The sequence below is a fragment of the Diadema antillarum genome, unplaced genomic scaffold, assembly GCF_040938485.1.
Source record: "Diadema antillarum isolate AM-2024a unplaced genomic scaffold, OU_Dant_1.0 scf00000091, whole genome shotgun sequence".
Taxonomy (NCBI): Eukaryota; Metazoa; Echinodermata; class Echinoidea; order Diadematoida; family Diadematidae; genus Diadema; species Diadema antillarum.
The window spans coordinates 613706-633827 of record NW_027270980.1 but is presented as its reverse complement, the minus strand read 5'-3'; the positions used below and the strand labels follow the sequence as shown (position 1 = coordinate 633827).

Here is a 20122-nt window from a genome sequence, read left to right as displayed (position 1 = left end):
GTTTATTCTGTTTTGTTTGATAGGAGTTTGTAATTTGGTTCAAATTTCATGATTAGTGACATGAACATGCAAGAATTTCTAGTCTATAATTCCAGGAATTGTATAGTTATCCATTACATACTTACGCTCTTATTGATGTCGAACCCTAGAATTCTGTGAACACTATCATTGCCTGAGTTACATCTACTCATCATTGTGATCATGAACTAGAATCTGCCAGTTGCATAATACGCTATATTCACCGTTTCTTTTCCTCCGAAGTAGCAAAATTTCTTTTCTTTTTCTTCATGAATGATACATTATAGCATAATGGTATGAAGCAAGATTATAACCTAGGCCATACATGTAATAACTTGTTTTCCCCTGATTCATTTCATTCCTGTCACAGGGTAGCACTCTACCCGATGTCATGAGCCATGAACACGTCGGTCACGAGTTCATTAGAAGTTGAATCACTTCCACGATTCGATGCCCTTTCCTCGAGCCAGGGTCACACGTCTCCTTCGCTGAACTCTGCGTCGATGCTACACATGATTTCCGCGATGCGCTCTGTCACCGACCTCGTCAACGAGACGACCGTTGGTCCAAGCACCCTGGTGGTGCCCGTCTCACGCTCCACCTACGACTTTCTGGCCGTCTACACGGGTTTATTAACCATCTTCGGAATATTGAACAACGGCATCGTGATCGTGCTCTTCTTTCGATACTCGTCGCTCCGGATCCCAATCAACAGCTTCCTCTTCAACGTCAGCCTCAGTGACCTGATCGTGTCATGCCTTGCCTCACCATTCACCTTCGCCTCCAACGTGGCCGGCCGATGGCTGTATGGCGACCTTGGTTGCACCTTGTATGCATTTTTGGTCATGGTTGCAGGTAAGTGGGAACCTAAGACCACCCGTTCTGACACGATACCCTTGACACCGAGTGTTATGATCTCTCTGCACTGCTGGTGCCTTAATAATCACAAATGAAAAAAACATCGATATAACTATGGGAAAAACAACAACAACGAAAGAAAGGAAAGAAACAACATTAGATGCATAAACGTGCAGTAAGAAACTCAAGGTCACTGACACATTTATAAGTGTGCAAAATTAAGCACAGTAATGTCAGTCAGCTCTATAGCGACTTTGTCTCGTTATGACTTGACTTACACGATGTCAATTGACCCTTTTGATTACAGGTTGCGAGCAAATTGTGATTCTTGCCCTGGTGTCCATGCACCGTTGTCTACTGGTAGTGCGGCCATTCACGGCACAGAAACTGACCCATAGCATGGCCGCTGCCCTAATTTGCCTGACCTGGCTCTACTCTCTTGTCATGTGTCTACCGCCGTTCTTCGGCTGGAGTTCGTTCACATACGAAGGACCGGGAACAGGTGAGTAACGACAAACCTAAGGGCCATTCACAATAGGGAGTTTTCCTTTAATACAGATTTTCGCTAAACGGTTCACTCCATCTCATTTTGTGTGTGTCTGAATGCAATGTTGTGTTAATTATACCGTCCCCTCTAGCAAGAGGCAAAACATTCTGTCCCTCAGGTAGGACATAAAACGGAGGTCCCGTGTGTGAGAGAGTCACATCTCATGCGCGTAAAAGATCTCGTTTCATTCATTCATCGCAAAGAGCAGTGTGTTTAATCCGGTGAAGTGGTCCCGCCTAACATCCAACTGGACCCCATGGAAGACCAGCTTAGCATAGCTGAATATGGGCTATCCAACCGTCTTCTCAGATGGAAAATGAACAAACAAACAAACAAACATGTACCAACACATTGTTCGAATATGCAGTATGTATCGAAATGAAAAAAAAAAAACACGGCTTGAGTTATCGTTTTGAGTGTCGCTTTGATTAAGTAACGTATGTTAAGGTTGGCGCCACACTGTCCACGAAATTGACACAAGAGGGCCATACAAATATGAAATTTTCAGTTTTAGCCGCAAACCAGGTTAAAAGCCGATCGAAAACAAAAGCACGTATGATCTCTTGTTAGCAGCCTGAGAAACTTGATCCACTGGCGGTTATAGGATGACTTTAAGATGCCTTCATGAACAATCCGATGTTTCTCCGATCAAAGCCAAATTTAATCATTTTCTTTATCGTGTGTTCATCTTTGTCCAACATCGATCAGGACAGTGTGACGCCTGAAGAAGATACTTCGTATCCGAATGGTCTCATATTGATACGTCGTAAACATGGCATTCTTCAGTAATCGGCCTGAATCTTGGCTCGTGATTTTCCCATTTTGACCTCTTGGAACCCAAGGAGTAATGATAAGATTCCCTTAACAGAGTAATAAGAAAATCCATACTGCAAAAATTGAAACCTACGTTACCTTAAGTGAAACCTACGTTACAATATTGACCCTATGTTTAGGTTCCTTAATGTTGTATAAATATCTGAGTGAGATGTAAACTTGTTATTCTCCTCGACAAAACAAACACCAAAGTACTTGCTTATAGTAAAAAAAAGTACCAATATTTGAATGTAATTACGCTAAACATGACTTTGAAAATATATATACCGTTCGCTCACATACTGAGAAAGATCTCGTGCAGTCCATTCCATGTGAGTCGACAACGTGATGCGCCATTTTGTCGCAAGGACTGTTTCTAAGCAACTATGGAGTAAGATGGCTCTAGATGCCACTTTTTATCGATGAATGGTTGCAATGTTAGTGAATCTAATTAAGATTATTTTTTCGGGGGTAACGTAACTATGTTTCGGTAACGTAAGTTACATCTGACCTTCGATGTGACTTTTTCAAGCGATTAGTAATGGCTCATAATTGAAAACTCAGTGGAGAGATTGGGGTACCGTATTCATTCATTCATCGCAAAGAGCAGTGTGTTTAATCCGGTGAAGTGGTCCCGCCTAACATCCAACTGGACCCCATGGAAGACCAGCTTAGCATAGCTGAATATGGGCTATCCAACCGTCTTCTCAGATGGAAAATGAACAAACAAACAAACAAACAAGCATGTACCAACACATTGTTCGAATATGCAGTATGTATCGAAATGAAAAAAAAAAACACGGCTTGAGTTATCGTTTTGAGTGTCGCTTTGATTAAGTAACGTATGTTAAGGTTGGCGCCACACTGTCCACGAAATTGACACAAGAGGGCCATACAAATATGAAATTTTCAGTTTTAGCCGCAAACCAGGTTAAAAGCCGATCGAAAACAAAAGCACGTATGATCTCTTGTTAGCAGCCTGAGAAACTTGATCCACTGGCGGTTATAGAATGACTTTAAGATGCCTTCATGAACAATCCGATGTTTCTCCGATCAAAGCCAAATTTGATCATTTTCTTTATCAGTAATAAGATATTTTTACATAATTACGTAACCTACGTTACCTCTAATTACAAGAAATGAAGTGTCACATAATGAATTTGATAGGCTACAATCACTATAACTTTGAAGTAAATGATATGATAATTAAAATGAAAACCATTATTTTCATCATTCATATATATCATTAACGTACATATTGGATTGATTTAGAGTGATTGAAACCTACGTTACCAAGGTATACAGGGCCTCATTGACAATGATTATCGCCAAAAAGAATGGTTAGTGCAAGCCTAAAATTGAAATATGTTTTTCATCTGTTTATTTATGGATATTAGTCTCTTTTAGGATAAAGTTTTGGTGAAAAGTACGACAGTGTATAACATGCAGATGTAAAATTGAAACCTACGTTACCTTAAGTGAAACCTACGTTACAATATTGACCCTATGTTCAGGTTCCTTAATGTTGTATAAATATCTGAGTGAGATGTAAACTTGTTATTCTCCTCGACAAAACAAACACTAAAGTACTTGCTTATAGTAAAAAAAGTACCAATATTTGAATGTAATTACGCTAAACATGACTTTGAAAATATATATACCGTTCGCTCACATACTGAGAAAGATCTCGTGCAGTCCATTCCATGTGAGTCGACAACGTGATGCGCCATTTTGTCGCAAGGACTGTTTCTAAGCAACTATGGAGTAAGATGGCTCTAGATGCCACTTTTTATCGATGAATGGTTGCAATGTTAGTGAATCTAATTAAGATTATTTTTTCGGGGGTAACGTATGTTTCGGTAACGTAAGTTACATCTGACCTTCGATGTGACTTTTTCAAGCGATTAGTAATGGCTCATAATTGAAAACTCAGTGGAGAGATTGGGGTACCGTATGCCTATGTTTGGTATCTTCCTTGTAAAATATTCATTTTTAATTTTCCATAGCGGTGGTAACGTATGTTTCATTTCTTAACCATACGGTCTGAAACATGTTAGTGCTTGAAGCTTTTTCTCTGCAGCAGATAACCAGGTGGCACAACTATTGTTTACAGCATTGGACGAGACATTTTCTAAGTTTTTAGGACGGATAATTCACAATTTCAACCCCAGGGAATGTTTTAAAGGAAAACTTGAAATCATGGTAACGTATGTTTCACAGGCCTTTGCGACAAATTTGACTTGTAAAATAATTAAACTGAATAGTTTTCCATAATATTTCTTTTTATTCTAGCGTGTAGGCAAATGGTTTAATTTGCCTTAGAACAAGTTTTAATGAAAAAAGATCATGCTTCCATTTGCATAATAGTAACATATCGGCAAAACTATTAATTTGCGACATGCTGTTTTTGGCGGGTTTACCATCTTTATGAATGCATAACTTCCGAAAGAATCATAACTGGATGTTCAAATTCTCGGCAGTTCTAGTTAACAATGTACTAACGGTAACTATTACCCGAAACTTATGACAATTGGTCGTTGCTTTATTTTTTCTTTGGTAAAACTATTGCGACAAGTATTTCACTAAATTGTACATATTTAGTGGTTTTGAACCACTTGTGCGTGAAAACAGTTAGTATGATTTATGTCGGTCCCCTATACCCCGGGTTTTGTTCCGTAAAGCATGTCAAAATAATGTCCAAGAGCAGTAGATGCTAAATATTGACATTAAACGACGGATCAATGATGTCGCATGATCTTTAGAAAGGGTAAGGAAGGTAACGTTGGATGGCAAAAGTCATTACTGGCATAGGTGGGGAGGAAGGATTCGGTAGGGATGCGTTAAAGATCTGAATATAAACCACTTACCACCCGTTACGAACAATGATGAAATACTCCGTATAGCAGATCACCTATACCCAGAGAATTGCGAACCCGCTTTTTCTTTCTTACCTCTAGAAACGTCTAGTGACATTCTCCTTCATTGGACCTGCTCCTGTAAAGTAAAAGAAAAAGATGCTCACTGCACTGGAAATGTGGCTATACATCAAGACGAATGAAAACCCCGCCTGAATTAACATATCATAAAGGGGATTGGCCGAATTCTTGCGAAAGACGAAGTTTAGAGAGGTCCAGCAGCTGGAAAAAGCATGTAATTATTAACATTTCCAAGGAAACATGAAACTCTATGACAGCTCTGGAAGGCGACTGATCCGTTCTTCATATCAGTAGTCATTGAGAGTTTACCCGTTTCATTAGAACTTTGCGCCTTGCTTTTTTTCAATGAACATGTCACCCCCCCCCCCACACACACACACACACACACATACAAAAAAAGGAGAACTATGAAGCAAACAGACAAAGAGAGAGATTATGGATAGGTACTAAATGGGTACGAAAGAAGGAGAGGGAGAGGGAGAGGGAAAGGGAGACTAACTTAATTAGTAAGTAGGTGGTACTTTGGTGTTGAAGTTCCTTGGTAAAATCTCACACGGTTTCCACGACAGTTAAGGCTCGCGCTCTTCTGTACACCCGATATAATACCGATCATTTCACTTATCTCGTGCACTTCAACAGCCTGCGGCATCGCCTGGAATTCAAAGAAGCCAGGGGACTCGGCCTACATCGTCTTCATTTTCATCGGCATCCTGGCTATTCCCTTGTTCCTCATCATCGCATCATATGCCCTTCTCATCTATGCTGTTGCTAAGGTACGCATTTCGATACATGACAATCACTATTCGCTGCTATTATGTTCCTCTCGCACGTCTGGAGCGGACATTTCCTAGAAGATGGCTTATTATCTGGACAGAATGTATCAGGAACCCCTTCTTTTTAAATTATCATCATTATTACCATAATTCTCATCATCATTATGGGCAGATACAACAAAAACTCAGGTCTAGGGAGAGCAAGAGAAGGAAGAAAACATAGAAGCAAAATTATTCTTGGCCGTATTGTGGTGGTAATGACTAGTTTAGGAATAGTTATAAAAATGGTTAAAATTCAAGTAGTAGATGTATTAACCATAGTGGTGGTGGTAGAAGTGAAAATAGTACAATGCTGGACGAATAAGGAGAGGGAGATTAAGGTGGAGTTTTGTAAAAAAAAGTAATATATAAAGGCCGTGTCACACCTTTCCGGGCAAGCCTTGCGTGCGAGTTGCGAAGAACAATTTTTGGTCCAAGCAGATTACCCGCACATCATGACAGTACCTAGCACGTATCTCACCCGTAGTTACCCGGAGTTGCGCACGCAAGTCCTCTTTACCCACATGCAACCAAGTTTTGGCCCTGTCACATCTTTCCGGGCAAGATACTTTGGCTTGATGCGTGTGGGGATTTTCGAGCACGCAGGACAACTTTTGCAGGCGGACAAGAATTTAGGCGAGTTTTGCATGCGGACAAGAATTTAGGCGAGTTTCGCATGCGTCTTACCTGCTGGACCCGTGCTACTTACGTTCTACTCACGTCCATTCCGTTTGACCTGCGTGTAGGCACATGTGTGGCGAGTGAGAGCTGACAACTCGGTGAAGGAATTCCTCTTAAAGGCGGTGTCACACCTGTCCGGGCAAGCTACGCGGGCTTGTGACGAGGAGGTAGTTTAAAGCACGTAGAAGATTTTCCGCGGGCGGACAAGAATGTTTGCAATTTTCGCACTTGTTTCTTACTTACTAGACGCGTGCTACTTAGCTTCTACTTGCGTGCGTTCCGTGTGACTCGCGTGAGAGCTTTGAAACCGATCCATTTTCTGTTACGAGCGACTTACCGGGTTTGCGAAGTACCTGCTTTGGAGTTGCCTGTGAGGTGCTACCGGTAAGGGTTTCCTACTTGTGTTCTGCGCGTACCTCTACGGGCAACTCCCGTGAATCTTCCGGAACAAGTTTTGAGCATGCTCAAGACCTTGTCTTACCGTATTTGGGGAAGTTTTGCGGCTTGACTTACGGGGAAACTAATTTGCTACCCGGAGCTCTCCGCAGTTGGCCCGAACTTGACAGTACCTAGCACTTATCTCGTCCTTAGTTGCCCGTAGGTGCGCACGCTAGTCCAATTTTCCAGCAGCAAAGTTTTGAGCATGACCAAAACTATTTGCGGATGAGTCGCGAGGATTGCCCGAAGAGTTCCACGCAGAACACCCGTAGGAGGGCCGTAGCCGCCGCAATTCACAGGCATTTGACCCACTTGAAGTAGGTAAGTTGCCCGCTGATCTATGCCTATGTGAAGGGAGTGCGTGCCATTTGTGGGCTCATTCTCTTCTTTGTCCTCTGTCCTTTGTGGCGTCGAGGACTACCTGGTCCCTTTCGGACAGGACTTCATCCGCCGCATGGACTTCAGCAGCAATTTGATGCATTTGCTGTTTATAATCTTCCGGGCTTTGTGGCTGTCCATCCACTGGACGTTCTCTGCCCTTGTGCACTTTCCGTCTACGGGGCATCTTCACTTCTTGAAAGCTAGTTGACAAATGATTGTTTGCCCATCCACTCGAACCAGCCTATTATTCAGGCTAGCACTCACCTCGCAGGCGACTAGTACGCAGATAACACGCAGTTGTGGCGCAGGTACTTCGCAGAGCCCGTATGTCGCCCGTAACTGACATAAAAGAAGCTATCACGAAGCTATCACGTGACACCCACGCACCTGACATGCAGTTCAACGGAATACACGCAAGAAGGACTTAGGTATCACGCGTTTATCATGTAATACCCACGCCAAACTTGCCCTAAACCTTGTCCGGCCGCAGAAATTATTCTACGTGCTGAAAAATCCCCATACGCAATAAGCCCGCCTAGCTGGTGTGACAGGGCCTTTTTTGGCAGCGGGTAAATAGAGCCAGCGTGCGCACCTCCGGGTAACTACTTTTGAGATACATGCTAGGTACTGTCATGTGCGGGTCATCTGCGGGGACCTCCGGATAGCAAAAATATTCTTCGGAAGTCGCACGCAAGGCTGGTGTGACACGGCCTTAAGGAATTGATATGGCAATTGTCCCACAGAAAGTCATGCAGATGACACGCGCTTCCGGCGCAAAAGCATAGATCCACGAGCAACTTACTTGCATCAAGCGGGTCAACTGCCTGTGAACTGCGGTAGGTACGTGGCCCCTGCTGGTGTTCTGCGTGAACCTCTGCAGGCAATCCCCGGGACTCACCCGGAAAAGTTTTGGTCATGCTCAAAACTTGGCTGCGGGTAAATCGGATTTGCGTGCGCACCTCCGAGCGACTACGGACGAAATACGTGCTAGGTACTGTCATGTGCAGACCATCTGCGGAGATCTCCGGGGAGCAAAAATTGCTCTCCACAAATCACATGCAAGGCTTGCCTGGAAAGTTGTGACAGGGCCTTTAATATCAGTTTCCCTGGTGTATCAATGTTGACCACGGGAAAAACAGCTTTTTCAGAAATTCAAGGCGACTTAACAGCAGTCCTGCATGGTATTGATTCCATCAACTCAGGTAAGTTTCTTGTAACGTTGCTTTTTTTTTTTAGCTCATCTGAGCCAGAGGCTCAATTTTTTTTTTTTTTTTTGTGGACCTAGTGCGGTAATTCATCGTCTAGCGTCCGTCGTCCGTCATCTGTAGTGCATGACATTTCAGCTTCTTCTTGAAAACCCCGGAACGGATTTTCTCCAAACTTGGCAGGTAGCATCCTTAGGATGATAGTATCTCAATATTATGTTCAAACCTGCATCATGCCCAGGGGAGGGGAAGAGGGCAAAGCTCCCAGGTTAGAGAGAGAATCTTTGCAAATCTTTTCTAGAAGCTTTTAAAAATCTTCTAAAGAACCACAATGTTCTGAGTGAATTGAGTGCACTTATAGATTTGTTCATGGCAGATCAAGGATTGCCCCCTCGGAACTGGGACCAAATCTGGGATTCGTTTTAATAATAATAATAATAATAGTGGCCTCTTATAAAGCGCTGAAAGTCCATCAATGATGATGCTCATGGCGCTCTTACATATGAAATAGCGAATGAAAAACAAACAAAAACAAGATGCTTACTATACATAACGAAATCAATCTCAGAACATAAGAAAAACCCTTCATGTACAAATTATACAGTAACTTATACAGTGTACAAAACGACTCAATTATAACAATCACGTTCATTCACGATTTGGAATTAAACAGATGTGTTTTGAGGAGTTGCTTAAAGGAATTGGTTGAGGAAGCCTGACGAAGAGAAAGGGGAAGATTGTTCCAGAGAGAAGGACCGGCGTGGGAAAAGCTGTGGTCTCCCCAAGAGTGAGAGGATCGAGGAACATGAAGAAGTGAAGTACCAGCTGAACGGAGTCTACGAGGGGGTTGATATAAATGTATGGAGTTCTGGAGGTAGAGTGGCGAGGATCCATGGACTGTGTGGTAAACCAGTAAGAGAACTTTGAAGATGATACGCTTTTCAACTTGTAACCAGTGAAGTGACTGAAGAACGGGAGTTATGTGACAGGATTTCTTAGTGAGGGTGACAAGTCGAGCTGCAGAGTTTTGGAGGCGTTGAAGTTTGGAGAGCTGTCGTTGGGAAAGGCCGAGGAGGAGAGAGTTACAAAAGTCAAGGCGAGAGGAGATGAGAGCGTGGACAAGCTGTTCTGTTGCACTTCTGGTCAGATAACTACGAATGAAGCTAAGGTTGCGAAGTTGGTATCTTATGGATCTTGATATGTGAGAAACATGGGCATTGAAAGACATATTGACATCGAAGATAACGCCTAAATTGCGAGTCTGGGGGGATGGGTAGACGACGTTATCACCAACGTGGATGCCAAGGTCCTTCATGTCAACTTTGCCGAGCATTTGCTTTGAGCCCAGAACAATAACCTCTGTCTTCTGCTGATTCAGTTTTAGACCAGATGCACACATCCATTCGTGGATGTCTTTGATGCAAGCTTCAAGGCGTCTTACAGCTAATGACATCGAGGTGGAGGTTGGAGGAAATGACACATAGAGCTGTATGTCATCGGCGTAGCAGTGGTAGCCGATGCCATGACTCTTGATGATGGAACCAATAGGCTGCAGATACAGGGAGAATAGGAGGGGGCCTCCTACCGAACCTTGGGGAACGCCATAAATCAGACTACTTTCTTGGGACAAGGCATCACCAATGATCACACTTTGACGACGATTTGTCAGATATGAGGTAAACCAACGCAGGGCTGTCCCACTGACTCCCAAAGAAAAAAGTTGGTCTAGGAGAATGTCGTGGTCAACAGTGTCGAATGCCGACGACATGTCGAGGAGAATTAGAGCTGTAACGTTTCCCCTATCCATCTGCTGTAGTACATCATCTGCTAAGTTGGTCAAGAGTGTTTCCACGCTGTGGTTTGGCCGATATGCAGATTGATGGCTGTCAAGTAGCATGTTATCATACAGATATTCTGAAAGTTGAGAGAAAGCGACACGCTCCAAGACTTTGGAGAGATATGACAAGTTGGAGATTGGGCGGAAACTCTGAAGAGACTCAGTGTCCATTCCTGGTTTCTTTAGTGTCGGACGAACAATAGCTCTCTTCAGATCTGCAGGAACTACTCCAGTTGCGAGGCTGGTGTTGATGATGTTTGTCATGGCAGGAACAATGGCAGAAAAACACTTCTTCAGAAGAGATGTTGGGATAGGATCTAATTTGCAAGATTTCGCAGGTGACCCTGACAAGATCCTTCGGACTTCATCTTCATTGGTAGCAGTCAGAGTGTCCATTACTGTAGCAGTTTGACGCGCTCCAGAAGGTCTTCTAACATCTGGCAATGATGCACGTATAGCATCAACCTTATTGGTGAAGAACTTGTTGAAACGTGAGGCCAGATCCAAAGCAGACGTATGTGTTGGAAGAGGTGATTTCTGCTTTCTGTTCAGAAGATCACTTGCAATTTTGAACAGTCGTTTTGAGTCTCCAGAGCAATCCTTGATTCGTTCTGAGTTGTATTCCCTCTTCGCTGTACGAATCAAAGATTGAACACGTTGACATTGTTGGCGATACAGTTGTCGATGTATTTCGAGCTTGGACGATCGCCATTTTCTCTCATGTTGCCTACGTAACAGTTTTGCTTCTGCGATTTCTTGCGTGTACCATTCAGTGTTTGGACGAACAATTACAGAACGCTGTCGGACAGGAGCATGCTTACTTAGAGTCTCCTCAAGAATAGAGTTGTAGTTGTTGACGGCAATGTCTGTATTGGTCAACATGCATTTATCCGTCAGTGAGGCTTTATCCAGATCCTCCATGAAGCAGCTGGCCTTTACAGACTGGATGTTTCGGGACACAACAGTTTGTCGTGATGATTTCTGACTTCTTACATGAAGATGGCATGTGATGGCTGAGTGGTCCGAAATACCATCGATGACATTGACGTCAGAAAGCACGATTATATCAGTTTCCTTTCGTGAAATGAGCAGATCCAAAGTATGGCCCCGTATGTGAGTTGGCTGCTGGATATGTTGCTGTAGACCATATGAGTCAAGAACATCATTCAACTCTCTGGCATCAGGAGCAGAAGTGTCGACATGAATGTTGAAATCACCAGCAATGACCAGACTAGATTGTTTGAAGAGACAATCGTCCAATAAGTTTGAAAACTCTTCCAGGAAACATGTGAATGGAACTGATGATCTGGGAGGTCTGTAGATAACTACCAAGTGCATCGACTTTGAGTTCTCGATTACATCCATCTGCATCATTTCAAAGGACGTGAAATTGTTGACCTGTGTATGAACTTTGACATTCAAATGACTCCGATATAGGAAACCAACTCCACCACCACGTTTCCCTATCCTGGGAATATGCTTGAAGGTGTACCCCCTGGGGCTAAGCTCTGCAATGACAGCATCGTCGTCGGTGGATAGCCAGGTCTCACAGACGCTGACTACATCGAACTTGTTGTCTACAACAAAGTCAAGAAATTCACTGCTTTTATTCCTGAGAGATCGTGCGTTGATCAAACAGAAAGAGGTTGTTGGCTCTCTCATTATCCGTTTTGTGCTTCCTGAAATCTTTACTAGATTACCTTGGCAGCTGGTCTCTCTCCTATTTTGCGAGGGTTCAAAGTTACTTTGAGCAGTGATAGGTTTTCTCCGTCTCCTATGACCAACAAGCACTGGAATCAAACTTTGAGGGATCCTCCTTCTTCTGTTAGTTCCAGCTTTGCAACCCCTACGTGTACGTCTTCGGAGAGCACGATACTCATCAGGATCACACGTAGGTGGATGCAGCAAGCATGGGGTCTGTCTGATGTGTAAGCTGGTGATATACCTGCATGTATGTAGCTGGAAAGGACATGCTTGGTCATTATTAAACACTTCGTCCTTGTTCAGCATAAAGAGCTGGGTAGATGTGTAAGTGAACTTCTGCTGTTGGGAGGTTGAATGACCAGAAGTCATTGTAAGCTTCAATAGACCTCCACAGAGATGAAAGGATGACAGTGAAAGACTTGGCGGCTTACTGCTTCCCTGACAGCTGGCTAATCCATGAAGGTGATGGTGCACAATACTAGGCCACTTGTGGTGCAGAACTGACCTATTGTGAAAGCTCGTCTTCTGGAATGCTATTGTTTGAAGTCCATGTTGTGTGAAAGCTGTTGAAGAGATTGGTGCACCTATGTCCAAAATACACAGAAAAGTCAGAAAAATGATCCAAGATATTCTCCAACCAGGAGTCCTTTCACCGAGAGTGCAGCAGCCCATGATGATCAGTGAATTTCAAGCTTTCTCCTGATATAAAACTCATGATAGATCTCAAAGTAGAAAAGGCTAAAAGCAGCCGAAATTGAGGAGCCCAATGTGGAGCTGCCAGGTAGTAGCGCCTCACACAATACATCTTTATATTCTTTTTTAAAAACCCATGGCCAAACTACAAACTTGGCAGGTATTATAAGAAGTGTGATAAAATATATAACTCGACACGGCCATAGAGGCCCCTAAAGCCCCAAGTTTGATAAAATATTTTTCCTCATATCATAGTCTGCAAGAATGCGTGGAAGGTGAACCTGCAATAATCAGGCTCTTGTTTTAGAATGCCCTAACATTTGAACGTTGACATTTCGGAAGTCGTCTTTTTTTAAAAATATTTATTCAAAGTGACATTATCCTCTTTCAAGTGATCGTAAATACATCTTTGCATGTTTCTAGGGAAAAGGGGATATTTTTGACATCCTCTTCGATAACCAGAAGCAACAAAGGTGGACACTTCAAAAATGTTTTGTCTCAGAGGAGACAAGACACAGAGGAACGGGCAACCAATGTTTCTTATACCTCATCATTGTGCTGAAAGCAATCAAGCACTTGTGGACTACTTCTTTTTCTTTCGCCTGCTTCCATTGCAGATCTCGAGCACTGCAGCTGCCCGGTCATCGGATGCCAAAACGGAACGAAAAGTCACCAAGATGGTGTTACTTATGGTTGGGTGTTTCCTGGTGGCATGGAGTCCCTACGCTGGCTTCTCCCTGTACGTGTCTTTCGGGACGAATCCAAAAGTGGGGCCGATCGCAGGCGTATTGCCTTCCTTCTTCGCCAAACTCTGCACCGTGTATAACCCCATCATCTACTTTCTCATGAACAAACAGGTGAAAACCAATGAAACATTATAAGATGACGTCAATGATAACATCATTTCGCAACCACCAATGTTGGCCCCTAGATCAATATTGACGTCACGGACATCACAAATGCAATGTCTGTGTTCAGAAAAGTTTTGTTGCAAGGTTATTTGCCAGGAAATTCTAATGAAAATCCTTGCTTATTTGCCTGGTATTACGTTATTACATTTTCTTCATAAACGGTGTGATCTGAGGCAATAAGGTCATTGTGAATATTATCTTGAGACGAAAGCAAAGAAACCAACGATATTACCTAACAATTATTTCTTGTATCATTGTTTTAATGCTCACAATTTTTCAAAATCTTGTAGCATTTTTAAGATCTAACGTGAAATTCATGTTTCTTAAAGGCTTTATGTCTTCTCAACTCCCTTGGGGATGTGATAGAAGTAAAGGAGGCGTTGTTGTCCCTATTCAACATACATAATGATAATGTAGGGAAGGTTTTGAAGTAAAAGCCGTCAGTATAGTCAACATGTCCAATGATTTCACTAAGTGCGAGCGCACCAACGTGGAAATGTCTATGTCGGAACAAAGAAGTGATGATGATGATCCGAAGCATTTATATACCGCTATATAATCTCTTGCAGAAACATTCAAATGCTCAGAAGTGGCAACCCTCAACGTTTCACTTCACATCTCACTCAATTTTTATTAATTTTCACCAAGAAACTGGTAAAACATAAAAGAAAGAATACATTTCAAATTAGTTTTTTTTTCCTGATTTGTAAGAAATGGGTTTAGTATAAGGTAAATCATAAAAGAATATCACAAAATGTATGAACAAATGAATTGAATGATAAGAAGAAACAGTGAATTCTTTTCAGGGCTGACAGGGAAGTAAATATGATGATAGAGAAGAATAACCCATTGTAAAGCAGAGCTCGTAAAACATTGATCACTCAAATTAATTCATGTTCGAAATAGCGTAATCCCAAAAAAGATACGGCTAAAGCTGTTGAATTTAATGTAGGTAATATAAAAGCATGTCACTGTAAAATATAAATCATATCAAAGTCTACAGACGAGATACAAATTGAGAATAAGAGTGCTACGCCTAGGGACACTACTTGTTGAACGCAGTGTGCCAGTAAAACATGGTTATAAAAAACAACAGCAAAAACAACAACGACACAGACAGACATACAGTAACACACACGCACATACACATATATGTTTTTTTAACCCTCTGTCAGAATCAAGGTGGAACTTATCATTAGGACAGCCCTCAGTGCAAATCAAAATCAAATATTTTTAATCTATTTCATCTGATAAGAACTGGGCGTTGTTGTAGAGACAACTCTGAAGCTACTTTCAGCATCAATTTACTGAAGATTTGTCAGTGAAAAAAAAAAGAATCAAATGCTTCACATCATATTTCAGGTAACCCTCGAGAAATGCGTCACTAATAAGATCCTGAAAATAAGTTTTTCTCCAGCTTTATGCAGTATCATCCTTTAATGGGATGGGGGAAATCGAGGGAATAAATCTGTGAAGATTAGCCGGTAAGTTGACATAAAGAGACAAAGGTTCTAATGGGTAGCAGCTTGCGTCAGAGAGAATTATGTCTTTGCAGTGCCTACAGCAATTTTATGGATGTCATAAACTGTTTTCATGACAGATTATCTTCTCTCTCCCTCCCCCTCTCTCTTAATCTCTGTCTCTCTCTTGTGTATGTTTGTTTGCATGTATGTATGTGTGTGTGCATGTGTGTCTTTGTTGATCATGTCGATAGTTTAAAGATGCCTTGATTGATATGATATTCTGCGGGGAAAATCCGTTCGACCGAGAAGACTCCGGTGAAGGGCGGCAGGGTCAGCGCGGGAATCGCGCCGGCGGAGAGGCTACGAACCGGGGACGAGGGCGTCGCATATCAGCTAGCGTCCCCACCGTCTCATCCAGGGCCGACATACCACAGTCGTGTGGCGAAGCCGGTGACGCGGCCGAGGACGGGGACAATACCGGCTGCCAATCTGCGAGCGGGACGGTGTTCGAGCTGTCGTCCAAGGTTCAGAGTGTGAAGCGCTGTGAAGTCGGCGCTCCGGACAGATCGACGACCTTGTCGACGACGGCTGCGTCGAAGGTGTCGAAACGAGCGTCGAATAAAGTAGAGAGCCTTCCTCCGGTTGATTGAACTGGACGACAGTTGGAAGTGGAGTTCTTCTCCGCAAGTGACAATGCTACTGATACAGAGATCCAATCGATGTTGAATGTGCAAGTATTGGTGGGAAGAACAAAGAACTTACAAACAGTAGTAGGCCTATGTATTCTTGAAGTCAAAATGGGCAATACAGATGGCATTTGGTTGAGGTAAACATGATCTCTTCTTAAAGGACAAGTTCACCTTCATAAACATAAGGATTGAGAAAATGCAACAATATTAGTAGAACACATCAGTGAAAGTTTGAGGAAAATTGGACAATCGATGCAAAAGTTATGAATTTTTAAAATTTTTGTGTTGGAACCGCTGGATGAGGAGACTACTACAGCTTGTGAGTCATATGCGTACAACAGTATAAAGAAAATGTAAAAGAAAATTCAACATATTTTCACTTTTTTCGCATAATAAAAGAGCACTTGACTTGCCTCTTTCTAAAGGCAGGGGGAATGATATTACCCATAACATTTGTCGGTAACGAGTCATGGGAATGTGTACTTTTTTCAAAAGATGGAATTTTGTGAAATTCTCTTTATATTTTCCTTATATTGTTGTACGCATGTGACATCTAAGTTATTCATACACTGCAGTAGTCTTCTTATCCAGCGGGTACTGCACAAAAATTTCAAAAATTCGTAACTTTTGAACGGATTGTCTGATTTTCCTCAAACTTTCAATGATGTGTTCTACTAATATTGCTACATTCTCTCAATCCTTATGTTTATGAAGGTGAACTTGTCCTTTAAATGCGCACGCTTCTCCGGCAGCAAGAAAAATCCACCTACTGGTCTGTAGAAACACACAGAATGATTTCCAAGCTGGAAAAAATAAAATGATCGTTTATCCAGATAGCACGGAGTTTCGTGAAACTAGGATGAAAATGATTTGTCAAAAGATCGACTTTGGCGATGAGAAATGATGACAATTTGAAAGACTGCAAATGAAAGAGCAGATCTGAGAAGAACATTGTACATGCCAGGACACCAGAAGGATAAATAGAGCATTAGCGAATTCTAGTTTTCTGGTTTACATTATACATTATGACTGATGAGCTTGTGTTTCTATTGTGACAAATGCAGGAATCTATAAGACACACTATGCCACGTGCACTTTTTTTTTATTTGTAATCGGAGTAATTGAACATTTCCACCAAAATCTGCTTTATAAGTAATATGATTTCTAGGAAACCCTTGCTGATTCAGTCAAGCTAGCCAGGAAAAGCGGGTAGCACATTTTCTTTAAATGGCGGTTCTTCTTGATGTCTGCCTGTATTTCTGGACAAGATTCTGGTCTTGCATACCAGCTTGACATCATACCAGCTTGACATTCCTGCGAGGGAATGACCATTATGTTGGTGATAAAGTTGACAATTATGACAAGAATAAAGCCTCAAATACAGAACAATGACTGTGTCAACCACTATAGGACAAAAATATTGAAGTTAAAGAATTGTACAGTTATTTTGATATTTTTGCAACACAGTGATATTGGTCACACTGTGCCTCTAATAGACTTGTACAAAATATTCATTGTTGATTTTGAGATGATATTTTGCTCACATTTCTACAGTAGCTTTAACTCTCGTCCATATATTGCCAATTGCTGGTGCTGAATCACATGAAATTGGACATGATTGTGTATATTTTGATCGCAAAAAAGGAGTTCTCTCCACTCTTGTCAACGATTTCAGATATTTGCGATTAAACCTGCCACAAAAACAAAGAAAATAATCAGAAATTATTGAGTATTTCAAATCATAATGCAAAAAATAGCCCTTGCCATGCAATAAAAGCGATATCATTGAGAAGTTCTTATTTTGCTCTGGACTTACTTTGACATGATTAAAAAATATTCTATTATTATACAATATCTTGCATACAATGACAAAGTTTTCACAAGGATGCATAATATCCTATGTTTGTATACTCCTCAGAGTCTTGAACTCTAACGCTTTAAAAATGTTTGTGAAAATCTTCGTTAGAAGATCTAAGTATCAAGAGGAGCGTCACATTTTTTTAATCGTTGTCTGATGTATACGCTGCCTTAATTGCTAGCTCTGAAGGTTTGACCTTCTCACGTGATCAACTCCTATTTCATGGATATAATGATATTAATGATCATAAAAATAGTGATAATTGGCATCATGTTTCATCGTTGTAAGCATTCGTGTCGTAACAGTCAGCGTCGCCTTTTGTAATATTTGCATTCTTATGCTCCTTTTGAGTGTTTGTGCATCCTAACGCAAATAAGATTTATATAGTACTGCAATATTACTCTCAATGAATGATATTCATCGATGTTATACATGTAGTTATTTTAAGTGCCTTTCCACCACGGCGTAATGTTCAAAACGCTCTACTGCGTAAAAAATATGGCAGTCCAGCACGTCTGTCGTTCCACGACTTTTACATTCTAAATTCTAAACTCAGCTGCATTGGCGTTCAGCTTCATAACGCGTTCACATTTACCCATGGGTAGAGAGATGCGCTTTGCACAAAATCTCTTGCCCAGTGATGTCATAATCGGCAGGGCCGGAGCGCCGAAACTTTTAACTCGAAGTCTGACCAAGGGGCATTTAATGAAGCATTTTGTCCGACAAAGTTGTCGGACAATTTGCTCTCAGCCAATCAGATGCAAGGATTTCGCTAGCTTGTAACAGTTTGTCAGAAAAATATCCGACCAAAATGCTTCATAAAATGCCCCCCCCCCCTCCTCCCAGATTGCGAACTATAAAGGCTGTTGTGACTAAGCACTTTCGACGGAAAATGATAATTAGCTAAATATTCTGCGTTGAATATTTGTCAACAGGAAGGATTCCCTGCTAAATGAGATATCGAGTGTTCAACATTTCGTATTGTTACACCTAGTGATAATCAACCACACCCAGCAAATCCAACACAATCTGGAAAAGGCAGGGAATCGAAAAGAATAGTACGGAAATGACAGAACCTTAGGAACAAGAGCCATCCATTTCTCCCACGAGCAACTCTAATCACAAGAAATTACAAATCGTCCTTCTCACTGGTTTCGATTTATTGAAAGTATCTGACATTGTGTGTATGGAAATTGCCGTTAATCTAGTCTATTAATAAATCGACCACGGATCGAAGTGAATTTGTTTTTGTCAATATAATCATTGATATTCCTCTTTGACACTAGTAGGTTTATATACTTCTATAACGTTTCTTCCTTCCCTGGCACCTTGCACACTGCAAAGTTGAAGCCACGAAAAGTATATTATGAGCTCAATCATGTAATTTTGTTCTGCTCTTGGGCCTGATTGAATTCCCCCTAATTAGATGAGAGAATTTACAATTATCTTTGCACAAAATTCATTAATTTTGTACTGTGTCTCAGCTAACGGGTGTAACTTGAGACTGACCGAGGGAGTGAGCTCGTATTCCCGCCCTCTATCGACAACTCAGACCATCTTCGCTGACGGATCAAGTTTTCCATACAGAAGTGTTAATCGCAAAGGGGTTCCTGAGTGACATGCAATTTAGTACTGTACTACTCCGGCCTGGACCCTGTTTCATAAAGTTGCTAAAGTCTCACATGGCTTTACAAATGACTGCAGTATGAAGTGTCATTATGAGTGTGCCCATTTTTCCCCTTACGTTTTTAATAACAAAGTACAACTGTATGTCAATATTTCTCCATTGGGGAAGAGTACACTTTCCACTAAAAACTGGTGTTAACATGTAAGAATAATCATTATCATCTGCAAATTTCAACTTTAGCTATTGAAATTAACAATGATGAGGAATCCCACTTGGTTTGTCTTATTTAAGTTGTTCGTACAGTCGTGCGTAACTTTACGAACAGCTTTATGAAACCGGGGCCCTGTATACTGTAGGCCACGAGGCACTGGGAAGATTAACCCCATATATCTGATAGCTACGGTTTACACAAAGTACCGTCAATAAAGATTGACAGTGGAAAAAATGAATTGAAGTAACTCCTAACAATGACTGCATATTCGTAATGTTCTGAATATACTATGAAATTATCGTGAATTTAATGTGAGATGCTTAACGCTCATTCAGAACAACCATTTAAAGGGCAATGTAACGAATTTTCGTGGATAGGAAATAATGCTGACCGAGATTTATTGTGATTATATCAAGCAGGTAATAGGCTCTCCTATAATT

At 41.6% G+C, this 20122-nt stretch overlaps 1 protein-coding gene across 1 annotated transcript; it reads left to right on the top strand.

The window, feature by feature from the left end:
- Positions 1 to 416: 416 nt before the first annotated feature.
- Positions 417 to 15947, top strand: LOC139718209 (pinopsin-like). Its single transcript, XM_071629688.1, has 5 exons — positions 417 to 873; positions 1184 to 1378; positions 5812 to 5945; positions 13541 to 13780; positions 15549 to 15947. The coding sequence occupies exons 1-5, from the start codon at positions 417 to 419 to the stop codon at positions 15945 to 15947; spliced, it is 1425 nt and encodes a 474-aa protein (XP_071485789.1).
- Positions 15948 to 20122: the final 4175 nt, after the last annotated feature.